Source organism: Ranitomeya imitator, chromosome 6 (assembly GCF_032444005.1).
Source record: "Ranitomeya imitator isolate aRanImi1 chromosome 6, aRanImi1.pri, whole genome shotgun sequence".
Lineage (NCBI taxonomy): Eukaryota > Metazoa > Chordata > Amphibia > Anura > Dendrobatidae > Ranitomeya > Ranitomeya imitator.
The window spans coordinates 15,417,224-15,429,576 of NC_091287.1; the positions used below are offsets into that span (position 1 = coordinate 15,417,224).

Here is a 12,353-nt window from a genome sequence, read left to right on the forward strand (position 1 = left end):
TGGCTGGGGACACTTTAGGACAGCGAGCACTGTCCCTTTAAGAAGGAGAGAGCGTGCTAAGAACAGTGCTTTGAGCGCCCCTGACCAGCAGAAAGAGGAAAAGGAAGTGCAGGACAGGGGCTGCGGAAGTGAGTGAGTCGGCGTCCCTGCTGGGGTAAGAAGAACACTAGCGCTACAGACACTGTTTGTAATAAGGGGTGGCACTATACATAAGGAAGGACTCTATGTATAAAGGTGGGCACTATACATAAGGAAGGACACTATATGTAATAAGGGGGCACTATACATAAGGAAGAACACTGTATGTAATAAGGGATGGCACTACAAATAAGGTCTATAACGATGAACTCCGGCACTCAAAGATATAATTCATATAATTCTTTTATTTGAAATTCTTTTATTCAAAAAAATGTTTCCAAAATCAGCAAACTTCATACGATGCCATTGAAAATGTAGACATGTTGATATAATTTCACAGACCAATATATACAACGTTTCGGCTATTTGCCTTTATCAAGTTAAGTCTGATAAAATGCTGGGGGTCTATGAAATATACATAGACTAATACATAGTCTTATAGGACGGGCGCATTGAGTCTCTTCACTTTCACTTTGGAATACGGTGAAACCACGTCTCGGATTCTTCTTGGCTCTTGTAGCCGCATAGCTCTGTAAGCTTTCCGGACATTTTGTCGGGTTCCATTATCATTTCCAGGTATTCTATTTTATCGCTCAGATGGCGTTTGTTGTGCCCTATTCCTCAGTCTATGTGGCGATCATGCTGATTGTGCATATTATTTCCAGGGAGATATCGTTCCTCTTTTTACAAGAGCATCTTATGTACCAGTTATGTATTAGTCTATGTATATTTCTCTCACATGCATGTGTGTGGTATGTAACTACAGAGTGGTTCTCCTCATCTGGGGACTGGTCTCTTACTCCTTTTGGTTTGTGGCTATGTAAGCACAAAAACTTTTTTTTCTCCTCTCTTCTCCTCTTTTTCTCCTTTGTATTTCTTTTTTCTCCCCCTCTTTTTGCCCCCCTTTTTTTCCATGTCAGCGGTTAGAATGTAATTTTTCTTTTTGTATGTTTCAGAAATACAGACTTAACTTGATAAAGGCAAATAGCCGAAACGTTGTATATATTGGTCTGTGAAATTATATCAACATGTCTACATTTTCAATGGCTAAATAGTTAAATAAATAGGGCAGCACACTGCAGCGCCAAAACATGCAAACTTGAAAAAACGAAATTTGAACTGCATTACTGCACTAGAAATATGAAAAATGAGAGCTTTTAGCGCACAAAAATGGCCAATTTTATGTGTACCTCGTAGCCACGTTAAGGCATCTCTCTTATACGAGGTCCTACGCTTGACCTACCTCACTGAGAATAAACGTCTCCATCTGAATGGGTACATGTACCCATTCAGATGGAGACGTTTATTCTCAGTGAGGTAGGTCAAGCGTAGGACCTCGTATAAGAGAGATGCCTTAACGTGGCTACGAGGTACACATAAAATTGGCCATTTTTGTGCGCTAAAAGCTCTCATTTTTCATATTTCTAGTGCAGTAATGCAGTTCAAATTTCGTTTTTTCAAGTTTGCATGTTTTGGCGCTGCAGTGGGCTGCCCTATTTATTTAACTATATACGAGTTGGCGACTCTGGGTTCAGCACCTGTTCACACTCAGTCTATGTTTGGATGTGCAGGTCAGGTTTTTTAAATACATTTTCAATGGCATCGTATGAAGTTTGCTGATTTTGGAAACATTTTTTTGAATAAAAGAATTTCAAATAAAAGAATTATATGAATTATATCTTTGAGTGCCGGAGTTCATCGTTATAGACTATTATAAACACTTTCTCCAGAGCACCTACAGTACTGTGAGCACCCCATTATCTGTGTTACTACAAATAAGGTAGCATACTGTATGTAATAAGGGGTGGCACTATACATAAGGAAACACACAGTATGTAATACAAAACAGCACTATATGTAATAAGGAATGCCACTATATAATAATGGTTGTGCTATGTGTAATAAGGAAGGACACTGTATATAGTAAGTGGTGGCACTTAAGGTAGGACACTGCACTATTCATTTAACACACGCCAATGCCCGTTAGTGTTCACCTTTAATCCCCACCCCTTTTACTAAAAAGGGAATTCCAAGCCCTATTATCTTGGTGTAATTTATATCTATGAAGGGAGCTGTGATTATAAATAATAAAGAACCCTGAACTCTGTGACATTTTGGAGCTCAGTGACCATTTTATTAGAAGCTCCTCTCCACAGCTGTGACTACCATGCTGCCTGTGAAATAAAGGCGGGAACTATGTTCTTTCACCTGATTGGCTGGTTTGCACGTCAATCACATTGATGGGAGGTGGGAGTTATGCCACGCCTATCGGCGTCCTGCAAAAGAAAAAAAAAAAGCAGGCGAAACAAAGGAGTGTAGGGCTCATCCAATCAGAGCAATGGGCGGGGCATTCTGTCAGGAGAGGGAGGCGGGAAAGTGAGAATTAGCCTAGTGCGCAATAGGGGTCGTCACCGCCTCAGTCAGGGTGGACTGTACCAAGTTGCAGCGGAGAGGAGGGGTGGATAATAGTTTTGCTTTTTTAATTTCTCATATTTTGTTTTATCCGCAGAGATTATCAGTCTCATCTACATATTCAGATAAGCAGCGGTTAACAGAAAGGGTTAGTGACGGGGGCACTGAAGGGCACCGTCTTCAGCGCCGAGCGCGGTGGTACGGTCCGGGGCGCGGAGTGACAGGCACGGCACAAGATGGCGGCGGGCGGGGTAAGCGCGCAATGGAGGAGGAGGCGGGGGGAGGAGTAAAGGAGCTTTGTTCCCCTGGCTGCCCGGCTGCTGGGGAGGAGGAGGCCTCTGCCGTCGCCGCGCCGCTTCGGGCGTTCTGAGGAGACGCGGCCGCCAGCTAGCGCTGTGAGTGCCGGAGGGTTGAGGAGAGAGACCCCCCGGCGGCCGGGCCATGAAGAGCCCGGGCCCCCCGGAGCCGTGACCCCCGGAGGGCCCTGGATGGCGGACATGGCCCCGGCGCTGACCGGAGCCGCACAGGAAGCTCCCCACAGGCTGAAGCTGAGCGCCCCGGCCACCGAGCGCGGCCTGCCGGTGTGGAGGCCGGAGCTGAACGGGGCGGGCCGGGCCCAGCGGAGCGTCCTGCTCAACGGGGGCGGCAAGGACTGCGCGCCGGGGAAGAGCCGGGGGCCTCCGGACAAGCCCGGGGGGGATGCGGAGCCCGGGGCCCTGTGTGCGCGGAGGGCGGCCCGCCTGTCCGGCCGGCAGCAGGAGCTCGGGGCCCGGGCCCGCAGGCTGTGCCGGCGGCTGCAGGTGATCCAGGCCAAGCAGGTGGAGCGGCACGTCCGGCAGCAGCTGGCCGGCCTGGTGGAGCTGCTGGCGGAGCGGGGGCCCGCGGGGCTGCCGGCCTCCAGGCACACGGAGCTGGACCGGCTGGCGAGCAGCTCCACGGCCCGGCTGCGGGCGGCGCAGGGAGGATTCGACTCCGACGCGACTGAGAGCAGCTCCGGGGGGGAGAGCGACAGCGACGGGGCGGCTGCGAGCCCGGACCGGGGGAGCGAGGAGGAGGAGCGGCGCCTGCCGGGGGACCGGAGCGAGGAGGAGCGGCCGCAGGACCGGGGGTGAGTGGTGCACTGATGGTATACGCTGCAGGACCGGGGGTGAGTGTGTGCACCGATGGTATACACTGCAGGACCGGGGGTGAGTGCGTGCACCGATGGTATACGCTGCAGGACCGGGGGTGAGTGGTGCACTGATGGTATATACTGCAGGACCGGGGGTGAGTGCGTGCACTGATGGTATATACTGCAGGACCGGGGGTGAGTGGTGCACTGATGGTATACGCTGCAGGACCGGGGGTGAGTGCGTGCACTGATGGTATACGCTGCAGGACCGGGGGTGAGTGCGTGCACTGATGGTATACACTGCAGGACCGGGGGTGAGTGGTGCACTGATGGTATACGCTGCAGGACCGGGGGTGAGTGCGTGCACTGATGGTATATACTGCAGGACCGGGGGTGAGTGCGTGCACTGATGGTATACGCTGCAGGACCGGGGGTGAGTGGTGCACTGATGGTATACGCTGCAGGGACCGGGGGTGAGTGCGTGCACTGATGGTATACGCTGCAGGACCGGGGGTGAGTGCGTGCACTGATGGTATACGCTGCAGGACCGGGGGTGAGTGCGTGCACTGATGGTATACGCTGCAGGACCGGGGGTGAGTGCGTGCACTGATGGTATACGCTGCAGGACCGGGGGTGAGTGTGTGCACCGATGGTATACGCTGCAGGACCGGGGGTGAGTGCGTGCACTGATGGTATACGCTGCAGGACCGGGGGTGAGTGTGTGCACCGATGGTATACGCTGCAGGACCGGGGGTGAGTGCGTGCACTGATGGTATATACTGCAGGACCGGGGGTGAGTGCGTGCACTGACTGTGTACACTGCTGGACCGGGGGTGAGTGCGTGCACTGACTGTGTACACTGCTGGACCGGGGGTGAGTGCGTGCACTGACAGCGTACACTGCAGGATCGGGGGTGAGTGCGTACACTGATGGTATATACTGCAGGACCGGGGGTGAGTGCGTGCACTGACTGTGTACACTGCAGGACCGGGGGTGAGTGCGTGCACTGACTGTGTACACTGCTGGACCGGGGGTGAGTGCGTGCACTGACAGCGTACACTGCAGGATCGGGGGTGAGTGCGTGCACTGACTGCGTACACTGCAGGACCGGGGGTGAGTGCGTGCACTGATAGTATACACTGCAGGACCGGGGGTGAGTGCGTACACTGATGGTATACAGTGCAGGACGGGGGGGTGAGTGCGTACACTGATGGTATACACTGCAGGACCGGGGGTGAGTGCGTGCACTGACTGTGTACACTGCTGGACTGGGAGTGCGTGCACTGACAGCGTACACTGCAGGACCGGGGGTGAGTGCGTGCACTGACAGCGTACACTGCAGGACCGGGGGTGAGTGCGTGCACTGACTGCGTACACTGCAGGAGCGGGGGTGAGTGCGTGCACTGACTGCGTACACTGCAGGAGCGGGGGTGAGTGCGTGCACTGACTGCGTACACTGCAGGAGCGGGGGTGAGTGCGTGCACTGACTGCGTACACTGCAGGAGCGGGGGTGAGTGCGTGCACTGACTGCGTACACTGCAGGAGCGGGGGTGAGTGCGTGCACTGACTGCGTACACTGCAGGAGCGGGGGTGAGTGCGTGCACTGACTGCGTACACTGCAGGAGCGGGGGTGAGTGCGTGCACTGACTGCGTACACTGCAGGAGCGGGGGTGAGTGCGTGCACTGACTGCGTACACTGCAGGAGCGGGGGTGAGTGCGTGCACTGACTGCGTACACTGCAGGAGCGGGGGTGAGTGCGTGCACTGACTGCGTACACTGCAGGAGCGGGGGTGAGTGCGTGCACTGACTGCGTACACTGCAGGAGCGGGGGTGAGTGCGTGCACTGACTGCGTACACTGCAGGAGCGGGGGTGAGTGCGTGCACTGACTGCGTACACTGCAGGAGCGGGGGTGAGTGCGTGCACTGACTGCGTACACTGCAGGAGCGGGGGTGAGTGCGTGCACTGACTGCGTACACTGCAGGAGCGGGGGTGAGTGCGTGCACTGACTGCGTACACTGCAGGAGCGGGGGTGAGTGCGTGCACTGACTGCGTACACTGCAGGAGCGGGGGTGAGTGCGTGCACTGACTGCGTACACTGCAGGAGCGGGGGTGAGTGCGTGCACTGACTGCGTACACTGCAGGAGCGGGGGTGAGTGCGTGCACTGACTGCGTACACTGCAGGAGCGGGGGTGAGTGCGTGCACTGACTGCGTACACTGCAGGAGCGGGGGTGAGTGCGTGCACTGACTGCGTACACTGCAGGAGCGGGGGTGAGTGCGTGCACTGACTGCGTACACTGCAGGAGCGGGGGTGAGTGCGTGCACTGACTGCGTACACTGCAGGAGCGGGGGTGAGTGCGTGCACTGACTGCGTACACTGCAGGAGCGGGGGTGAGTGCGTGCACTGACTGCGTACACTGCAGGAGCGGGGGTGAGTGCGTGCACTGACTGCGTACACTGCAGGAGCGGGGGTGAGTGCGTGCACTGACTGCGTACACTGCAGGAGCGGGGGTGAGTGCGTGCACTGACTGCGTACACTGCAGGAGCGGGGGTGAGTGCGTGCACTGACTGCGTACACTGCAGGAGCGGGGGTGAGTGCGTGCACTGACTGCGTACACTGCAGGAGCGGGGGTGAGTGCGTGCACTGACTGCGTACACTGCAGGACCGGGGGTGAGTGCGTGCACTGACTGCGTACACTGCAGGACCGGGGGTGAGTGCGTGCACTGACTGCGTACACTGCAGGAGTACAGTGACATGTAACATTTTTGGTATGTCTGGTCAAAATTACTGTTGTTGTCCAGGCCCCCAGATAATAATAAAGCTTATACTCTCCCCCCGAGTTTGACCCGTTCCGGCGGTGTCTGCACTCTGCTGGGGCTCCTGTGCGGTTGTTGTAACAATCGTCACCGCTCTCTGTCCCCGCCTTCTGTCGAATTGAGCAGGAAAAGGAAGCACAAGATCAACTGCAGCCCGGAATTTCTTCTTATTCGATTTGTCCAAAGGTGGAGACTGAGTGAGTGCCTACACCGCTGGAATGACACGGGAGGAGAGTACAGGATTATTTTATGGGGGGGCCAAACATTTGAATCAAGAATGAGTTGTCCTAGTAGTGGACAACCCCTTTAAGCAAGTTGAAGATATGATCTCTAAGATGACATATTTCCTTAGTATTTTATGGCAAAAATATTTTTTTCAATCTTTTACATTTTAAGAATCGTTAAGGAAAATGGGCCAATGCAAAAGTTTGGGCACCCTACATGGTTGGTACCTAGTAGAGCCCCCTTTTGCAAATATCCCAGCTTGTAAACGCTTTTGTAGCCAGACAAGTCTTTCAAATACTTGTTTGAGGGATTTCCTTCCATGTGATTCCTGGGCTGTCTTGCATCTTCTGCTGTTTTTAGCTCTCGCCACAGATTTTCAATGATGTTCAGATCTGGGGACTGTGAGGGCCATGGTAAAAACCTTCATCTTGCGCCTTTTGAGGTCGTCTATTGTGGATTGTGACCGGTGTGTGTGTAGGATCATTATCCATTTGTAGCAGCCATCCTCTTCCTCTTCTCACCTTCAGCTTTTTTACAGATGTGTTATGTTTACATAAAGATTTTGTTGAGATTTCATTGAATCCATTCTTCCCTCTACCCGTGAAATGATCCCTGTGACATTGGCTGCAGCACAACCACAAAGCCTGATTGATCCAACCCCATGCTTAATAGTTGGTGAAATGTTCTTTTCCTGAAATTATTCCCTTTTTTTCACACTTACCTGTGATCTTTGTGGCCAAAGAATTCTATTTTAACCTTGGTAACAGGACTTGTCTGCAAAATGCAACAGATTTGTTTAATGTTCTTTTGCATCATTCTAATGCTGAGTTTTATGTTGAGGACGCAGCAGAGGTTTACTGACTGGGGGTGAGTGTATATACAGATGGTATACAAGAGTATATACTTACTTTGTGGCCCAAAGTTTTCAGACTGACAGATTTTGGTTTTCACATTTTGCCTCTTGGGTTTTTTTTTCCACTTTTAGGCCATGTTCACACGATCCTTTTTTTCATGCGGAATTGCCGCGATTTTCCCGCTGCTGGTCCGCAGCTGTTTTCCATGCAGGGTACATTACATTGTACCCTATGGAAAACAGGAACTGCTGTGCCCACAATGCGGAAAATAAAAAAAAAAAGCCGCGCTGAATAGCTGCGGGAAAAAAGAAGTACCATGTCACTTCTTTTTTCGGAGCCGCAGCGGTTCTGCACCCATTGACCTCCATTGTGAGGTCAAACCCGCAGTAAAACCCGCAGATGAAAAAAATATCTGCGGGTTTTACTGCGGTTTGTGGTGCAGAACCGCTGCAGCAGGAAGTGCGGGGAAGCAGGCGGAAGTGCGTGGGCGGAGTGTGGCTGCACCCCCCCCCCCCCCCCTGCTCCAATCCCACCGCCCCGTGCTCCGATGCCCCCCCCCCCCCCCCCCAGTGCTCCGATGGCCCCCCCCCCCCCCGTGCCCTAATCTCCCCCCCCTTATACTTACCCGATGTCCGGCCGTCTTCTCCCTGGGCGCCGCCATCTTGCAAAATGGCGGGCACATGCGCAGCGCGCCCGCCGAATCTTCCGCCCGCAGATTCGTTCCAAAGTGCATTTTGATCACTGAGATATAATCTCTGTGATCAAAATAAAAAAAAATAGTAAATGACACCACCCCCCCTTTGTCACCCCCATAGGTAGGGACAATCACCCCCATAGGTAGGGACAATAAAAAAAAATTAAGAATTTTTTTTTTTCCACTAAGGTTAGAATAGGGTTAGGGGTAGGGGTAGGGTTAGGGTATTTTCAGCCATTTTAACCCTAAAAAACTTCCTAGAAAACACACAGACTCTGCATAGAAAACTGCATAAAAAAAAAGGATCAAAAAACGCATCAAAAAAGGACAAAAAAAAAGGACCTGCGTTTTCTGCCAAGAGCTGCAGTTTTTTAAAAAAGTCCTGAAAAAAAAAGGATGGAAATCAGGAACGTGTGAACATACCCTAATTCTGCTGTTTCTATGGTTACTGACAGACCATTATAAACATTTCTAAGGCTATGTGCACACGTAGGAAATGTGGTGCAGAATTTTCTGCACTAAATCTGCATCTGCAGATTTGATGCAGCTTCTGTGCAGCTTCTGTGCAGCTTCTGCGCAGTTTCTGCGCAGAACAATGTAAATCAATGTGAAAAGAAAAAAGCTGTGCACATGGTGCAGAAAATTCTGCTGCAGAAACGCTGCAGAACTGCACAAAAGAAGCGACGTGCACTTCTTTGAAATCTGCAGCGTTTCTGCGCAGATTTTTCTGCACCATGTGCACAGCTTTTTTCTTTTCACATTGATTTACATTGTACTGTAAATCACAGTGCAGTTCTGCAGCAGAAAAATCTGCTGCAGTTCTGCACCAATTCTGCACTAAATCTGCATCGTGTGCACATACCCTTAAGTTGTTACATTTTATTGACCAACACATGAATTTTCTGTGACTCCTTAGGCTATGTTCACACATAGCGTCCTGTCCCTGCGGGTTCTCCCGCAGCGGATTTGATAAATCTGCAGGGCAAAACAACTGCGGTTCTCCCTGCAGATTTATCGCGGTTTGTTCCGCGGTTTCCGCTGCGGGTTTCCGCCTATACTATTGATGCTGCATATGCAGCAATATGCAGCATCAATAGTAATGTTAAAAATAATGAAAATTGGTTATACTCACCCTCTGACGTCCCGATCCCTCGGCGCTGCACCCGGCGGTCCGGTTCCAGAGATGCTGTGCGAGAAGGACCCTTCGTGACGTCACGGTCATGTGACCGCGACGTCACCGAAGGTCCTGGTCGCACAGCAACTCTGACCGGACGGCCGCGTGCAGCGCTGACTTCAGAGGGTGAGTATAACATGATTTTTTATTTTTATTCTTTTTTTTAACCCCAAATATGGTTCCCGGGGCCTGGAGGAGAGTCTCCTCTCCTCCACCCCGGGTACCATCCGCACATTATCCGCTTACTTCCCGCAACGTGGGCACAGCCCCATGCGGGAAGTAAGCGGTTCAATGTATTCCTATGGGTGCAGAATCGTAGCGATTCTGCACAAAGAAGTGACATGCTGCGGGTTTTAAACCGCTGCGTTCCCGCGCGGTTTTTCCCGCAGCATGTGCACAGCGGTTTGCGGTTTCCATAGGGTTTACATGTAAATGGAAACGCTATGGAAACTGCAGCGGACCCGCAGCGGCAAAATCGCTGCGGTTCCGCGGTAAAAACCGCAACGTGTGAATATAGCCTTATTCTCCAAGCTTCTGCCCTGTGCCAGCTCCGGTAGATGGATATTTCTTTCTGGGCAGATCCTGACTGATGGCTGCCTGTTCCGGTCACCAGAGTTCACCACAATTTCTGGGTTTTTGTTTTGTCGCCTTTTGTAGATTGACCACGGGTTCTCAATGGGATTCCTATCTGGGGAGTTTCCTGATCATGGCCTCAAAATTTCAATGTTTTGTTCTGAGTTACTTAATGGGTATGTACACTGGTAGGTAAATGTGAATGAGTATTGCTAAAAAAAAAAAACAAAAAAAAAACCACAGCATAAAAAAATGGTCCTCTGTGGTGCACTGTCCTGTGTAAACCGGACTCGCACTGTCGAGCAATGGCAGTTTGAGCGATCTAGTCTAGTATAGATTGTTTTCTTTGGGCTGCTGCTGTTCCTGAGCAATCTCTGTATTTGTGTTGAACCTATCGAGTAGCTGTATCTTTCTTTAGGCCAGTCTCACACGTCCAGATAATTCCGGTACCGGAAAAATCGGTACCGGAATTATCCGTGTGCCGCTGCGTTTCTGTGGCACACGTGTGCCGCCTGTGTGCCCACTGGGTACCACACGCACCGTGCCGGAGACAGCGCTAAAGTTTAGCGCTGTCCCCTGCATCTGGTGCTGAAAGCCCCATTCATATCTTCCCTGCAGCAGCGTTTGCTGTAGAGAAGATATGAATAATTGTGTGTAAAATCAAGATCCATGTCCCCACCCCCTGTGCGTCCCCCGCTGTGATTTAAAATACTTACCCAGCTCCCTCGCTGCTTCCTGTCCTGGCCGCACCTTGTACTGTATGAGCGGTCACGTGGTGCCGCCGATTAGTCATGAATATGCGGCTCCACCTCCCATAGGGGTGGAGCCGCATATTCATTACTGTAAATGAGCGGCCCCATGTGACCGCTCATACAGTAGAAGGTGCAGCCAGAACAGGACGCTGCGATGGAGCCGGGTGAGTATTTTAATCACAGCAGGGGGGTGACCTGGATCTTGATTTTACACACAATTATTCTTCTCTTCTCTACAGCAAACGCTGCTGCAGGGAAGATATGAATGGAGCTTCAGCACCAGTGGGGGGAACAGCGCTTAATGTAGCGCTGTCCTGCACGGCACACGGACAACGTCCGTGTGCGGTACGTGTTTTACACGGACCCATTGACTTTAATGGGTCTGTGTAATCCGTGGGCTCCCACGAACACTGACATGTCTCCGTGTTTGGCACACGGAGACACGGTCCGCAAAAAATCAATGACATCTGCACAGATGCATTGATTTTAATGTGTCTACGTGTGTCAGTGGCTCCGGTACGTGAGGAAACTGACACCTCACGTACCGGAGCCACTGACGTGTGAAACCGGCCTTAGATGGTCCTTGCTGGACTTTGTTGGGTGCCCTGATGCCCCCTTCATAGTCATTGAACTTCTTTGGAATTGGTTGATTTAGGGGAAATCTTACAAGCATCAATGTCCTTGCCTGTAAAGCCCTTTTTATGCCAAGCACCATTTACTGCTCTAGTTTCCTTGTATGTACCGTAATCATAGTTAATGAAAAAATGACTTCAGGCACCAGCTCCCTTTTCTAAGCAGCCAGTGTGCGCTCATCATGGTCTTGCTGATTGAAGATGAGCTACGTAGTTGTTGGTAAATCTTTCTTCCAATTTAAAGAAGAAAAAAATCATTGGAATGATGTAGGTCGGTCTTTTTGTGTCAGGGCTGCAATTCTGTGGAAATGGTTTTTTGTGATTTTCAATTAATTTTCAAGGGAAGTAATGACTCAAATTTTTTATTTTTTTTGCAATTCATCTGATTTTAAATCTAAAACTTTTGGCCACAATTGCATGCGCTTTTTTTTTTTTTTTGTACTTAAGGAGGTTATATGGGGGGCTTAGTAATAGTATAAGGGTATTTGCACACGTTTCGGATTGGCCGCTGCAGATTCGAAGCAGTTCTCCATGCGTTGTACAGTACCATGTAAATCTATGGGAAGACTAAATCCGCAGTGCACATGCTGCGGAAAATACCGCTCGGAAACGTTGCAGTTTATTTTCCGCAGCATGTCAATTCTTTGTGCGGATTCCGCAGCGTTTTACACCTGCTCCATAATTGGAAGCCGCAGGTGAAATCCGCACAAAAGCCGCGGTAAATCTGCAGGTAAAACGCAGGGTGTTTATTACCTGCAGATTTAACCCCTTAGTGACAGAGCCAATTTGGTACTTAATGACCAGGCCAATTTTTGCAATTCTGACCACTGTCACTTTATGAGGTTATAACTCTGGAACGCTTCAACAGATCCCGCTGATTCTGAGATTGTTTTTTTCGTGACATATTGTACTTCATGTTAGTGGTAACATTTCTTCGATATTACTTGCGATTATTTATGAAAAAAACGGAAA

The 12,353-nt window shown here is 50.9% G+C and overlaps 1 protein-coding gene across 1 annotated transcript in view; it reads left to right on the plus strand.

Moving 5' to 3' along the window:
* Positions 1–2,890: 2,890 nt before the first annotated feature.
* LOC138641662 (KAT8 regulatory NSL complex subunit 1-like) overlaps positions 2,891–12,353 on the plus strand; it is a 68,466-nt gene continuing 59,003 nt past the window's right edge. Inside the window, exon 1 of the mRNA XM_069729233.1 lies at positions 2,891–3,658. Within this exon, the coding sequence (XP_069585334.1) occupies positions 3,039–3,658 (620 nt within the window). The 5' untranslated portion in view covers positions 2,891–3,038. The remainder of the gene's footprint in view (positions 3,659–12,353) is intronic.